This window comes from Botryllus schlosseri, chromosome 2 (genome assembly GCF_051294905.1).
Source record: "Botryllus schlosseri isolate E-star chromosome 2, Bs_hap1, whole genome shotgun sequence".
Classification (NCBI taxonomy): domain Eukaryota; kingdom Metazoa; phylum Chordata; class Ascidiacea; order Stolidobranchia; family Styelidae; genus Botryllus; species Botryllus schlosseri.
The window spans coordinates 16,796,564-16,812,766 of NC_137237.1; the positions used below are offsets into that span (position 1 = coordinate 16,796,564).

Sequence of the window (16,203 nt, forward strand, 5' to 3'; positions counted from 1 at the left end):
TTCTGTAGTTAAGTGATTAGTTGGTCCATCTATTTTGCTTGATTTGGCTATGGTACCATAGGTCCCCCACCCCGTAAATATTGTAATTGACTTGAAAATAGTCCACTCGAGGATGGTATTGATTCAAAAAATATGTGTCATTATATACCCTGATACAAGCCCTATACTTCACATCAAAAATTATGGCGGGTTTGTTAGTCTGAAAGGTGATATAGAAAAATGCAAATGTAGATCCAAATTTACTTTACACCCCCTAAAACGTAAATCATTCGTCACAGACCCCATAACTTACGCAGGTCGAATTTTTTTGCATGTGAGGAAAGATTCTGTCAGCATGTAATTGTAGACAAATTCACGGAGTGTAATCATGGAATTATCATGGAGAATTTTTCAAGTATTTTCGGTCCCAGTGATCCATCGGTACCACATCTTCCCTACTTAACAATGTGGGTGTATAAGATATCTCGTTCTGTTGTATAAACCAGGGGTCACCAACTTGCCACCCACGATGTTGTTTTGAGCGACCGCGATAGGTTAATATTTTTCAAAAGAGCGCTTGTCAACCAATGGGGTGGATACCGAAAATTTATTTCAATTTGCAGTCGCTGGCAAAGATCACACTAATTTGTTACCTCTCTAGCGCTCGGAAATACTTCGACTAATTTTTATTGAATTTACCGATCTGCGAAATATTTTGTTGGTGTGTTATCGTTGATGATCTGACAACCACTTGTAATTTCTAGTATTTCAATTGTTTCTTTTCACTGAATAATTATGTCTGGGCTTTCCAAATTATTGTTGGTAATTCGAGAAATGTCGCTGTATTCGATTTCGGTGTCATTGAACGACGTAGTTGATAAGAAACAAGTCGTCGACTGAATCCATTATCGCTTTAGGTTTCATAAATTTGCGAATATTATTCTAAAAGGCAAAACCTGGGATGATACCACGTATAGACATTAAATATATCGTTCTAGAGGCGTGGATGCTCGGAAATCACAAAATCTACTGCAGTCTTTGCTTGCGAAACACCCGTGATGTGGGATCACCGTAAACGCGAAAAAGGAAGATATGGTAAAGCGAGAACAGCTTCATTTTCAAAAGTTGGATTGTGGAGGGTTTCGATCTCCTGAATAAAGCTTCGAATCACAATTGTTGTTGAAACATCTCAACATCACAAAAGGTTATTTTACAGCAGTGGTTTCAACCTGGGGTTAGTTTGCCTGATTTCTGGGGGTCGCAAAGGTTCTGGCATATGTGTTGTGTTATTTTTTCTTCAGAATATCGAGTATGCCGCGAGTAAGTCTGGGTAAAGATGCTCACTACTTTTTCTTTCTTGTTTTATTTAGTAATCAGCTACACAAATAGTCCGTAAGTGGGTCTCGGAGTAGGTGCTGATTTTTTTTTTAATAATCACCTTACCAAATTTCGCGATGGGTCGCGAAACACTTTCAAATTCAAAATATACCATATAAGGTTGAAGATCATCGTTTTAAGACTATAATTGTTATTAGCTATTAGCGACGTTGCGTATGTTCTGCTCACTTTCGTGTTGGCAGCCGAGCCTTTGAAGGTCCTGCGCTATGAACATTTTTGTGAAACAGCAGAATTTCTCAGTAATCCGAACATCCTAGAACAGAGGTCTCAAACACGCGGCCCGCCAGAGCATTTTGGGCGGCCCGCGACAACATTTTAGATTTTTATTAATTTGACAATATCCAAGTTTCACATCTATTTTTTCGGGTTAGAAAGTGAAAATTCCCTCTTAAGTTGCTCCGAAAGCCTGAAACTATTCATCAAACTTCACTATCACATCCATTTCAAACGCTACCATGCAGTGGAAGATTCACTATTACGTCACATTTCCAATTCATGATGACAAAACCTGACCCTTAGACGATTCGTGGCTGAAATTTGTGAGTTGGACTTGGACGCAACCTTTCTTAGAGTTACTCGGACTCGGGCTAACCCTATGGCAAAATGAATATGACTCGAGTGGATTCGGAGTGATTCGGAATGCCGTGAATTTGTTAGAACCGGCATGGACGCAACAAACTAATCGCGTATCAGGGAAATAGTAATAGATCAGAAGGTCGCAGCTTGGTATTTAACTAACTAAGCAAGTAGTTATGGCAACCATTGGCAATCTGTTAGTTACATCTGTGGTCGCCAAACCATGTTATTAAGGCCACTTAAAGGTACCGAGTACCGTGGTGGTACACGCTCCAACGATGTAACAACAATGGGCCGTTCAACGTTCCGACATTTCAGTCACTTGGACACATTCATTAATATATTATATTATATTTATATTTTTTCTGCACCTATATTAGAAGATATTTGTCCATGAGATTAATAGCCGACTTCTCAGAATACCTGAATCCTGAATTGGAATTACAATGCTCAACTTGAAAATGTTTTGATATTAGATCAGTCTCTATTATCAATATGTTAAATTCAAAATATTCATAGTACCTGCAAAATTATAACCCGATAGCTTTTATGATGGCATCATATATTTGTCCGCCCATATGGTGTCTATATATTATAATTATTATATATCAAGTACAACAACAATTCCATTCAAATAGTTATAAATGTGATGATTCTTTTCGTGCCAGGCCTAAATTGATACAAGAGTAAATCACATTTTGACGATGTGTGTTTACTGTCAGTCTGCTGGATCGGCTCACGTTCCATAGGACAATTCATTCCCGCCAAACAAGGCCTACTTGGAAAGACATAGAATACCCCTATAAATACTGCGGCCCGCGGCGTCGTCAAAACTGGAAAACTGGCCCGCGAACACATTTGAGTTTGAGACCTCTGTCCTAGAATAATGTTCCTTCAATTGCAACTTTCTATCACTCTCTGCAACAGTGACTGCAAGAAAGGAACTGAACACTAACTATAAGAGGAACCCAGGATATACGAATTTTTTTATTCATCATTCCGTTGTGAATGAGAATGACTCGCCCAGAACAGGGCTTCTGAAACTGGGGCACGCGAGAAAGTTCATTTTCTGGCACTGTGACAATTTTCTCCAACAGCGATCTCAACTTTTAGGTGACATGCGAGAAAAAATAAAGCTTACTAAATCAAACGTTTAAGGCGTAAGAGTCCGCGTTATCTATTACAGTGCAATGTAATGTTTTCTTCTTAACTACATTACATGCATAGCCTAATGTAGCTCTCGGATTATTTCTACCAAAACTAGTGTCATTCGCTTATTAGAAAGGCTGCTTGATTAGCACCATCTTTAGCGTCTTGCCTGTGTACAATGATAAGCAGCCTATAATCTAGGTTACCGCCGCTGATCGCTGTGAAGGGGATTTTCTGGGAAACTGATTTTGTGTTGCGCCAATCTAAGCTCACATTCCCTTCAGAATATTGATTTAGTATTGAGAGGTCGTAGCCATCCCCGGCAGTGTCAAAAATGTGTGCAGAATCTTTGCTCCTACCCTCCACTTACAATTGTGAGCAAGGCTTTTCAATCGGTCCGTGGACATATGTGCATGATGAAGAACAAATTTCGTGCCTGTGTATCGGTTGAACATATAGGCTAGCTTAATTTGCGCAAGTGGCTTTCCAAAACAATTCAAATAAAAGATTTACTCGTGGAGAAGCATCAAGATCATTAATCAAATGTATTAAATGATGTTTGAAAGTGCATACCTGTATACATTGTTAGTTGTGTTTTTTCGATACAATTGCGTACATTGTTTTTGCACTATTTTAAGGGGTAGCCTATACCTAGGGTTGTATTTAAAACAAATCATGGTTTTTAAAAATGCTATTTACAAAAAACAAAATTGTGTTTATTCAAGTTGTATAATTTGCCATATTTGTTTAAATACTTTCGAAAAACATATAGTATGATCCTACGGACGATTTGCACCCAACATTGCCGACATATACGATATTGAGTGGTTGAGAGATATTTTTTGGTCCTTTTAAGACAGAAGTTTGAAGTCTTTTTGGTCAAAGGATTCATCTTTACCCTATATTTTCAATTGCGAATGTCCGTCCACTGTGACGTCACAATTTAAAAACTATGATGTCATGACTGGAAAACGGGCCATGTTTTAAACGGGTAAGTTTTAAATTGATTTGTGTTTTAAATGCAACCCGAGGTACGCCATACATGCAGATAAATCGAAGATGTACGCTTTGAAAAAATGGTTTGAGAACCTCGGGCTGAGAATATTTCGATCCAGTCACATCATCATGAGTGACATAAATCGAATGACACCAAGCGTATTCAGATTAACGACAGCTACTCCTCCAATATCATTTGCAGACATGGGCTTAGTTAAGAAGGAAAAAGCGAGTTGTGTTCGAATTAGCATTTGCTACGTTAATGTTCGTGTTCACACAAACCAGAATAGTTTAGAGGGGTTCGTACCGTAACATTCCCTTCAAAAAGCATTTGACCTTGAATGTTGTTGCCTGTATTTATTACTACATCTATTGGTTAGCCGATCAACTGTTAAGCTCTGGGATATGATCTCTATATATAAACAACAGTGTAACTTTAATTTTTACTATGATATTTTCGGAATCAAACATATGCTCATGGTCATCTCCAGAAGGCGCTAGAGAGGTTGTCAACACAACTTGAGATAAAGTGTCACATTGTCGGAATAATTTCAATATAAGAAAACGTAAGAGTTTCAACCCCGAAACCGATCAATCTATTCCATAATTTACGGAAGTACAAGCTACATTACAATCAAAGGCAATACAAGACGTTTATGATCAAATATAGAATACATTACTAATAATATTGCCACAACTAGTAGCTAAGCCCCATTACCCCCCATAATACCTAACTACCTACCTACCTACAACTAATCGATCACCATTTATGGCCATCTACTTAATCTCAAGGGTGTGTTACGCCTAAATGATCTTACTAAATGAATATAAGGTAAATTTGATCTTGACCCGAGACGACTGCTGCATATATTCCAGTGACATTCGAGAGTTTCAAGGTATGAGACGCTCCTTCTTAATGCGGTAAACAATTGGTCGATCTCGACCATGCAACACAGCGATGAGGATTGGCTGGAAATAAGTCGACATACGTCTATAGATAGATGCACGTTGAGTCGCCTGATAACTCCTCGTGGTCACTTGTTTGTTTTATAACATTTCCTAAAGACCCAACCACTCATCTTTTTAACATTAGTCAAAACAATAAAATACCGTAAAGATTCAGCAAATGTCGGGTTTTCATTTCGGATATACAAGGTCGATCCAAATATTTCAGCGTTTTACAATTCGAAGCTGGTGCCATTGGCTTCACCGTGACTTTGATAGACCTAGTTGCACGCACTCTGGGCATATAGGTCACAAACAAAGCATTGAAATTGGTTCCAAGTTTAAGTTGGCCTAAGTATATCGTACGACAACGCCAAAACTAATAAACGTCAACGAATGAGATTATGAAAAGATTTGAGGATTAAATTTTAAGGAAAATTGCCTGAAGTCATTTTGAAATACATTTCCTTTCTAGCCATAGTATGAAATATTGGGCGGGTAATACGGTACTTCACAGATTTCGTTTGTCGTGGCGGAGATAGATGTCGCTACACTGCGCGAGTGCAATATGTAGGCTTTTGCCTCCTGTCTAGTGAGTGCATGTTCGTAGCTGATGGAATCGTGTTTTCATAGGGTTACCATGTTTTGGAATCGGGAAAGGAGGACAATTTTACTAAATCAGAAAAGTTAGTTGATCAGCCGATTTCAAAAAAAGGTCACCACGTTCGTTGGACTCCCGATTTACTCAATTTTTTTTTAATGTAGTGGTGTTGACTACAAAAAATATCGTCACTTTCGATCGAACCACGAATTACCCGCTCGAAAGTCCGTATTTGCTATTTAGCGTCATTTAGGCCCATTTTCACTTGAATCTGTCCATTATCCTAGCTGTAAAAGCTGTAAAGGAGGACGAATCGCCAGTTAGGCGTCCTCGGATAACATTTTCAAAAACCGGAAAAATGAGGACAAATCCTCCTATAGGAAGACGTATGGTAACCCTATCTTTTTACGAGCAAACTTTCCGGTTTGTTACCATAAAACTCTCCAACATAACTTTTTATTTAACACGACTTTAATACTTTAAGAATAGCAATCTATACTGTTGCAATCAGGGCTGTAAAGTCGAAGTCGGAGCTCGTCTAATTTTTCGTCTGACGGATTCGAAGTCGGAGCCTCAAATTTTGTTAGCACGACTTGGAGTCGGAGTCGGAGTCATGAAAACTATAATGGGTGGAGTCGGAGTCGGAGTCAAAGTCGTGAAAAAATACTGACTGGAGTCGGGGTCGGAGTTTGTGAAAATAACCCTGACTCCGACTCCGACTCCAACTTCGTTATTATGAAAACAGTTGCTTTCAAAGGTATCTTTAAACTAATAATATTAACTAAAATCGGATTTTTATGTACCATCAATCACTGTTATTAGTAACGATATTGATAAAATTGGACATTATTTTCAAATGGCAATTCAGTTGCATAGAGGAAGAAAATCGCAATATGCATCTTCACGATGCAGTCACAAATTGATGCAATTTTTGGAATTACAACATGATGCTGTGACAGAGTAAATATATCGTATGGTTTTGTAAAATTGTAGCATTGATGCGAGTATAACTAAACGCTGCTTCCCACTTGACAAATATAAAAATATTTGTAGTGTAGCTCCGCTGCTTGGGTCGAACAAATGATTAAGAAAGACTGCAAGTCTTAGTCCTTGAATACTTGACTAAGTACTTGTAGACTAGACATAAGCTATTTCACTACTTCCTAAATTTCGTTTCTGACCAATGTATATTAGTGGTGAGAGTGTGTGTGTGTGTGTGTTTGTAATCAATATAGTCTGCAATGAAAATATTAGTAAGTCACATCTCTGTATTAGTTGCTGACTCATGCACATGTACAAGAGCTATACACTCCGATTGTTTTATCTACATTTTAATTATACAGGATTGGATTTATGTCATGTTTGAATGATTCATACATATTAGGGTATGAGGGAGTCCATGTTATAAAAACTTCTAAAATATGAAAAAGGAAGGATATTTAGAAACGCATTCATCCATGTTAATTGCATAAGGAATAATTCGAGCTGTGTCACAATGAAGCAATTTTGCATGCCATCGTTAAATATACGTTTGCATATGTTCAATAGTTATATGATAGTCATTTCACCGTCACTGTAACATATAATTTTCGAAGTAAATTGGCAATGCTGTTGGAGTCGGAGTTGGAGTCGGAGTCGGAGTTCTCTTGAGAAAATAGTCGAAGTCGGAGCCGGAGTCGGAGTCGCTACGTTTGAAGACTCAGGAATCGGAGTCGGAGTTGGAGTCGTTATATTGAAAGTGTGTGGAGTCGGAGTCGGAATTGGAGTCAGTATAATGAAAATGTCCGGAGTGTCGGAGTTGGAGTCGGTGGTAAAATTTACCGACTCCACAGTCTAGGTTACAATCCAACAGATCCTTATACTACAATGAAATGTACAGGTGCATGTAAACTGGATGGATTTAGTACCTTGATGTCAATGTTAGGTGTTGCAATACTAGAAATACAAGTATTTCGTGTTCTTGCCGAACGGAGCACCAACCACTTATGGAGCAAACACACCTAACACAGCGAAGTGTGAAATTATTTTCACCACAAAATTCTGATACTTTTACAAACCTACAGCGAAGATTTATGATGAGAACTTTACCATACGCGGAGACGCAGAAGAGAGGAACTTACTAACCAATCGATGGTTGCTATGAGCGACCAATCACGTGACTGAAGCTCTGCAAACGACGTTACAAAAGACAAAATCAGTTGGTGTTGTTGTTGTTGTTGTTATTAATAATTATATATCGGTCGACAGCGAGATTCCGTCGTGTAGTAGTAAACAGTTTAGGCAATTTAGGAAACCTCAAGTCATTCCCGCATTCTGTAAGTCAACTGCAGGTCGACAACCTGTGTCCCATACACCATAATTGACCTCATAAATGTTAAGCAGCTCTCCAGACAAAGAGAAAAATTGGAACTTTGAGTTGTGTAAACAGATTATCCGGGTCTTAGTAGAAATATGGGTTAAGTATTCGTGTTTGCTCAGAAGCTACCATGAATATCTGATTATTGCAGCTGATCGAACCTAACAAGCGCTGGTTCCGTAGCGATATTGAAGCTGGTCACGTAAGCATTTTCATACGAAAAATGTAAACAGCACGGGTATGCAATAACCAGATTTTGCGCTAGTCGTTACGATATATTTTCATTTTCGGTAGTGGTGTGGGGTGCTATGATGCATGCAGCAGTAGCAATAATATGTTAATCAGCCTATATGTAAAGATTTATCCTCGTTCTTAATTCTATCCAGCATGCAGACCATCGCCGAAAGTGGACAACGTCGTTGTCAATCGTAAACTAGCAGAATATTGAATAAAACAATACTGAGGACTATACTACTCATAATGATGCACGAATGGGTCCTCATCTTCACAACGCACCACGCCTAATAGGTTTTCAAACGAATAATGAGAATCGATAGAGCACATTATCAAATATTCTGACTGTACCCTGGCCTAAACGCAAGGACTGATTCCTTTCAGGAGAAAGTGCTCGGATTGTGACCCTCTCTTTTCCACACAATCATCTGATAGGCATACGCAAGGTACCGGGTGTTTAATGACGAGTTAATATACTCCTAGCAGGGAAATGTACCATACCAATATCGGATGGAAAGCCTCATTTACGATTGAAACACACTACATGGTTAGGGTTGTAGTTAAAACAAAAATCAATTTAGAGCAAACGTGTTTAAAACATCGCCCTTGTTTCAAAAATTTTTTTCATTGTGTTTTTTTCTAACCATGACGTCGCGTAAATTTGATTGCGACGTCACGGGGGATTGGCATAGACGCCATAGACAGTTAAAAATAAATCGTAAATAACTAATTATCGCTCCTTTGACGATAAAGGCTCCCGATCCCTGTCATAAATGGACCAAAAATATCTTGACTATATCATTATGCAGCATATTTGCGGTCGGCGGTCATCATCATCGGAACACCCATTCACTACCCATGATCTATATTTAGGTGTTATAACTGTTGAGCCGACAGCAATTCCGAGGGTGGCGAGATAGCACAGTGATAGTGGTATAATCCACGGCTACTACACCAATGTGTTGCGGGTTCGAGTCCGACCGAGGTCGACTTCAGAATTCCTACCTAAGTGTTGGAGGTTGATCTAGGCTCCTCCTCGTCACCTCATCCGCGTAAGCGGTGTCTTACAAAAAGCCTAGAAGAGGGCCGTGCTACAAGTTGACAGATACGGAATCAAAAATGCATAATATCGGCCTGGTGAAAATGATCGTTGTATTCGACAAACACCATGAACACCCCAAACAAACAAACAATTCCGAGGGTTCCAACGATTCCATATAGTGTACTTCGACTATATTAGGTGTAAATCGTCCTCCTACTAGATGTTTTTTTCAAAGTATTTACACAATCCTGGCATAATTATACAACGTTTGAAAATAAAATCATTTTTTAAAGGCACTATTGAAAATGTGTTTCAAAACATCATTTGTTTTAAATGCAGAACCATTATGCGCACTGGCACGATATCCTGGTGTACTGTAGATATGTCCGCCGACATGAATAATATTTGATTCCCGACGACACGCATATGGGCAGTTTGTCATCTCAATTTCATTGCCTTTATCATTAGTTGGAAATGGGAGAAATCCAAATTAGTCCTTCGCAAGCCCGGAAGCATCGTAAGCATAAAACCGCCATCAGTACCGATACTGCCATTGCATTCACAAGCGGTCACTTGTCACGAGCTCGCTGAAGGATGACGGTATTGTGACTATACCACATTCGGCGGGGAAGCGAGTGGCGCAGTTGTCACGACACCAATGGTAGTGGTTCGAATCCCGGTTCGGACCTACTTCTATGTGTCGGAGGTTTATCTGGGCTCCTCATCGCTGACCTCACTGCATATGCAGTGTCGTACGAAAAGCCCAGATGAAGCAAGTAAAGTCGAGCTTACGAAAAATCGGCTGCAACTGACCATGACGAGGACGCGTGCGACAGAGAGTGAAAGACGCGAATGAGAGTGTGACTGAACGAAGTCCGAGAAAATCGTACCTCAAGCAAAGACCAAGCAACAGACAATTTTTGTGATCGGGCACAAATGACCTTATCGACGATAAGCGCCAAAAAGTTGTTCAATAAATGCAATGCCACATTCGGCGTGAGTGCGCTGGTAGAAATTGTTAATTCACTCGAAACACAGACGTTTGAACATGACCCTTGAATAAAATATGTTTTATTGTGGTTTTGTAGCATGGCCACCTATGAAAATTACCAACTGCAGTTGCAATATTTGAATCGTCGATGTGGATGTGCGCAAGATAGAATGCTCGTGAATTTTACTATACTTGTGCGTTCACGAAATATTTCCACGTGTTAAATTCACTCCAATAGGCGTACATGTGCGATAGAACAATCTGCATTTAGCAGCGATTGCTGGAAGTTCGCGAATCCTCTTTTCAATGTTATCCATAAAAAGGTCATCTTGAGTCATGACAAGATTTGCAAAATATAGCATAATGTGTCTTGCAAATATGCCATTATGATAATTTTACTGAGATCGATTGTCACAGAACTGCGCAAAGTTTAATTCCATACACTAGTATTGCAAGTCGAGTTTTTTTTTTTGATTATTATCAATCATTACGACCTCATACCCATAAGTAAAATTGAAGTAGAATTGAACAGCTAAAATAGCTATCTTCCATTCGACCCCCATTAAATATTGCCCTTTCAACTTGAACAGAAATAATTTCGTATTGGGTCTACCATGAATATAACGTTCAAAATTGTGATGTTGCCACGAGTTCATCACTACCAATAAGTTTAGATAGTACCACTGACATCACTAGGGAGGCGGAAATGACTCCCCATCCCTAATAAAAGTTTATCCAGTAATTATCGGTCTACTGATAAAACCTGTGAGAGGGAACTGGTGATATACTGACTGCTTCAAGGCTCGATATTGGACGTCATCGTCGTGCTACATGGTCTTGTACCACAAATGGTTTTGTAAAAAAATACACCCAATGAATTTTTGAAAAGGTGTTTGTTTAGAACGATTTTAAAAATATGTTTCAAACAGGTGGAATTTAAAACACGATTTGTTTTAAATGCAACCGTAACTACTGGGAGCATGAAGCGTGTGATCATCTATGCAGGGAACCTTGGAAGTAATACAAAATTCACGCAGCGTTTTGGCGCACTATTGCGTAATCTTATGTAGGTAAACGCTCTGCTCATGACGTAGTAAGATTCGTAAATCACCGGGATACGATAAAGATCTGGATCCAGAAAAGAAATATCCACTGAAATAGAAATACCTCATGACTAACCCCTGTGGCCATTCATAGCTGATACTTGAACAGAAATAATGCCTCTGAAATGTCTGATTCTTTCCTAAGCCTTGAATATGCATCTTCTGTGTGTCTCTTGCACCTATATGTTATAATGCCACCGTCTCAAGAGCTGTACTTTTTGAAGGCGTCTAGATCTTTGTGGTATTTCCCCCACAAAGGCAATACGGTTTCTTATGCAAACCGCCTCCGATACCTCGACGGCGATGCTATTGCGAAAGATATGATGCCGACATTTTATATAATGCCTATCCCCGTCGCATTTTTACTCCTGACCCATCAAAGTCGATCGTCAAGGTTCGCCGGCAAATTCACAGACAGACATTACCATCCATGTATCCATGTCCACTAAATGTAAATATAAATCTACTGTCTCATCTAGAATTACCTAAATTCAGCCCCGTGAACACGCGTTCAATAGTTACCATAATTCACAAAGTTTACAATATAATGAATAAATAGGATTCATAAGTGAATTGCTTGAAAGAGTCTATAGATTAAATGCGACAAAGACGTTCGCGAGATAAAGAGATAAAATTGAAAACAATTTCAAGTCGGAAAGCGGGAAAGTACACTGCAATGGTAATATCAATAAAAAAAGATAGTACAGTGGATTATGAAACCCTTGTCAAACACTTCCACGCAGCCTACGCCAAAATATGTGGCGTGAAAGCTCTACATTACAATTCAATCAATACTTCAAAATCATTGGGCAAGTCCGAAAACACGTCCCTGTCGGGCGTAGCTACCGCCGATGATTATTATTAGGTATCGGGGATTTCGATTTTGCGAGAGGTCAAAGGAATTGAGTTGACTGACTGACAGCATTGTTTCCACATAAAGCAGGGCTGCGGCTCAAATAAAGCGCATCGGAATGCTAAAGACTTCGCTACAACACAGCGTTTATCTCGAGTAAGAGATGGAAGCACTGCAAACGCCAAGCAATAAGGCAGCAGTTATGTCACTGAAAAGCTTCGGGTCGGCTCGTGGGTTTAATGATATGCACAGTGCTAATATCCGTGCCTCGCGAGAAGGCATAATATTGGTTTCTAAACCTATCTATATAGAAGTCATCTCGTGAGCGGCGCAGCGCTATCTTTCACCGATTCGATCGGTTCGAATGATTGACGCAGTGGAGTCAACTCTACCGCTTCTTAGCAACAATTGTTCCTGGGATGACGCAGTGGCAGCCAACGGAAACGTCTTCGTCAGAGGGGTAGCACGTCTCGTCTGTGCATTGGCGAAATGTTGAAGTCGACGAGGTCAGGTTCATCCTCAAAAATCGAACTTTGACCTTGATGACACTAGATACGAAAAGTCGGTTCTCCTTCCCAGTGGCCATGTCGATGCATCCTTTACATAAACATTTGGCTTCCGGTATCCACTGCGGGTATCTGTGGAAGAGATGGATTTTTTAAATGTTCGCGTATAGACTGGACGTTCGCGTAAGCGGTGAAAGTCGGTTATCGTTATTGCGTGGCGTGAAATTTGTTTTACATGCTCACGAGACGTGTTGTGCTGGGATAAAGGGAAGTGCGGTCGCGAAAGCTCATTACGTGTGTAATAGAAACACGCTGATTACAATATTATGCTGGTTTCGGTATCGCTTCCAGATTAACCAATCGTGATTTTTACTGTGTCATTCGTCAGTTTCAACCGAGACGATCAAACGTTACTCCACTTGATGGAACATCTTGTATTTTACAGCGGCCCGTATGTATGTGCGTTTTTACGGTCATTTATGCTATCAATTTACCGCCAGGGCATGTGACTGAAATAACCGCCTCGTTTTACCAATAGCGTGTCGCAATTTCGGGGATATATCATTATCTCGTTGCACTACAAAATTAACGGTACGCGGTCTCTATCATACCACCTATGACGCTTTAGTCACCTGTATACTTGATATTCGATCGGGATATCCGCTCGCACTATACTTAGCCACGGAACCTTCAGAAATCATCAAGAATGCGTGCCCGAAACGTGACATTTTATAGCTCTAATGCCGCTGATTTCAAGTACTGAAATACCGTAAAGTAGCAGTCGAGGATGTTGCAACGTCAAATTGCGGTGTCACGACTCATAACTTCCAGCCATTTTGACAGCTTTACGGCATTGTGGAATTTTTCCGTGTTTGCAAACTTGACAATGCAGCGTTTGCGACACTGCCGAAGTGAAACAAGCCAGCCATTAGCCTGGCACTGGACGGTTGGTCGCATAAGCCGGAAATTCGCCGGTAATATTAGCAGGAAATGATGTGAAATTCGTGAACGATATAAAATGTGCCTTGTCTATATTATTGCGTATTGGTTTCCAGTTGTCCAATTATACAACCGAAGTCGATGCTGCTAATTACTGGTGTTAATTAGGGACAGCAGTAATCAGGATTGCAATTTCCAAAGCTGTAACGAATTTCGCGATACTCCGGACAGCATTGAAATCACGAGACGTTATTATTTATGTATTAGGGCTCATTATCATCAATGACATAGCGCCGATCGCAATATGTCTCTGATTATGACAAATTTGTCGGCGTTTTGCGCAATCATACAGCACGTATTTCCTGAGGAAGAAACACTCTAATCCGCGCCACCACCTTGCGCCTTCTACGAAGAGGCGAACTATGAAATCCTAAGATTGTGTTCGCCGGTCATATGTGCACTTGAGCTAGGATCAGCACCATTTGAGCTGCATTCAGCCGATCTTGGATTTTTTTCGTTGGCATCATTCGTGTGTACGGATGCAACAAGGCGGCTCTTTCTATATCTCTAAGGTAGGATCGCGAGCAACGATTTTGAGTCACGAGAAATTCGCTCCGCTGCTCCTCCAGCTGGCAATTTCATGACTTATGATACTGTTGACCGATTGTCCAATAAAGAGTTTCAAGTATAAAATAGCAGCGCGAGTATTACGTAACAGGGCAAAATATTGCAGACTATTATTGCGCAATATTTCTGCAGCGAAAAGTAACAGAAGCGTTGAAAAGACTTGCCGCAAATCCTATGTTCTGTTCATGTTAGCAGGTACAGTGCCAATCAGTCACATACAATTTTAGTCGATGTTTACGTAATGCACCCGTCGACTGCATTTGCAAACTAAACGTACGTAATTACGTTGGCACTGTCAAGGGTCAACTCGTTAAAACGGGACGTATTTTACCTAACCGTAATAGTGATAAATCGATTGCTATAGGCCTATTCCTTATAGTGTATAATTCAAGCCAGAAACCTCACTCGACTCCATGTCATTGCACGTGGATAAAGTAGATTGTTTGAAGCGATGGGATGTAACATGTACTTACCGGTGCTGGTCGAAATTCGATACGAGTCGCCACGGCGATAGGCTTCTTTCCCGGGTTTCTGATGCTGCGTACACGGGGCATTTTGGGGCTAGCTCGTGTCCGAACGCGGAATGTCCGCTCTTCGTGACGTGAGTAATAGGAATTCGATATCGTTTCAGGTTGCCGCGAACGTTCTCTCTCATTGAGGCGATTACCGGATTTTCCGCGATTTTCCGACATATGCTACGCAGATTCGAGGTAGGAAAGTACTGACACTGCGTGAGGAGAGCTTCGTGATTCTTTATGTGTGGTCGGGCTCTGATAATTGTCTCGCTCGTGGTGAATTCCGGCACGGTGGCTTGCGTGTTTTCAACCTCGATAATGGTCTGTCCCGGCATCGTCAATCTTGACGACAGTACCAAATCCCACAGACACAGAGAAGTTATTAAAAAGCTGACTGCTTCATTCCTGACACCCTTCACGCTCGTCATCTCGTTATATTGCTGATTATTCGCGTCTCTACTTATTATGAAGACTCTTAGAATGGTAAAATCTGCAAGTGGTATGATGTGACATCGCCCAACACTTTTTGTACTCTGCCTATCATCAAAAAAAGGAAAAAAGATGACACACAGAAATGTGGTAACAAGAAAGTAATTAAGAAGGCTAATTATTTGATATTGAGAAAATGGTACGGTATTTGCTAATATATAGGCACGATATGGTCCCTAAAGAGAGCTCGGGATTTTCTACGCAATATATTTGGTAATTTCAACGTTAACTTTGAATCGAAAATAGAGAATATTCACGAAACTTTGGTGTATTACGCCCAGAAGTTATTACGTTTCAATTTTGACCATGAATAAATGTCTGCCAATGTTCGCCACATACTGCGGTGGAATGTGAATTGTTGAAGAATGAGGCGTTATTTCATAATTTTGGCATTAATGACGTAAAATATGGCGGCCGTTACGACATTACGTTTGGACGTTATGTACAATGCTGAGATGAATATATTTCAACATATCTGTGTTAGTTAATTACCAAGTGCATGGTTAGTGCTTTTTATGGTACATGATTAAATTACATACAGACCGGAAGAGAATCCTTGTGATGAATTGCCACTCCTATAGTCTCTAGGATCTGACCCAAAACCTAAATTAATGACATGTACAGTCAACTCCGCTTGATTCTGACAGTTTGGTTCCGCTCACTCTTGGACGAATTAAGCAGAGAAACGTCTTCAGTTTTTTCTTCGTTGACTTTTGTGAGCAATTTCAATTTTTCGGCAAAACTTTTCTGAATCAATCCGTGTATAATCTCACACCACGACTCACACCGCTTCATTCCTGATCACATTTTTCGTGTGTGTAGGTGATAACGCGCACACGTCGTCTGTTATCTGCTTTCTATGTCCGTGCGAAGATAGTTTGTTCGCTGAAGCTACCATATAATA

General features: G+C 40.1%; 1 protein-coding gene across 1 annotated transcript; it reads right to left on the reverse strand.

The window, feature by feature from the left end:
- Positions 1-11,899: 11,899 nt before the first annotated feature.
- LOC145433859 (uncharacterized) lies at positions 11,900-16,074 on the reverse strand. Its single transcript, XM_080311114.1, has 2 exons — positions 14,769-16,074; positions 11,900-12,861 (listed from the first exon to the last, which is right to left on the reverse strand). Exons 1-2 carry the CDS (start codon positions 15,236-15,238, stop codon positions 12,612-12,614), a joined length of 720 nt encoding a protein of 239 aa, XP_080167240.1. The 5' UTR covers positions 15,239-16,074; the 3' UTR covers positions 11,900-12,611.
- Between the last annotated feature and the right edge of the window lie 129 nt (positions 16,075-16,203).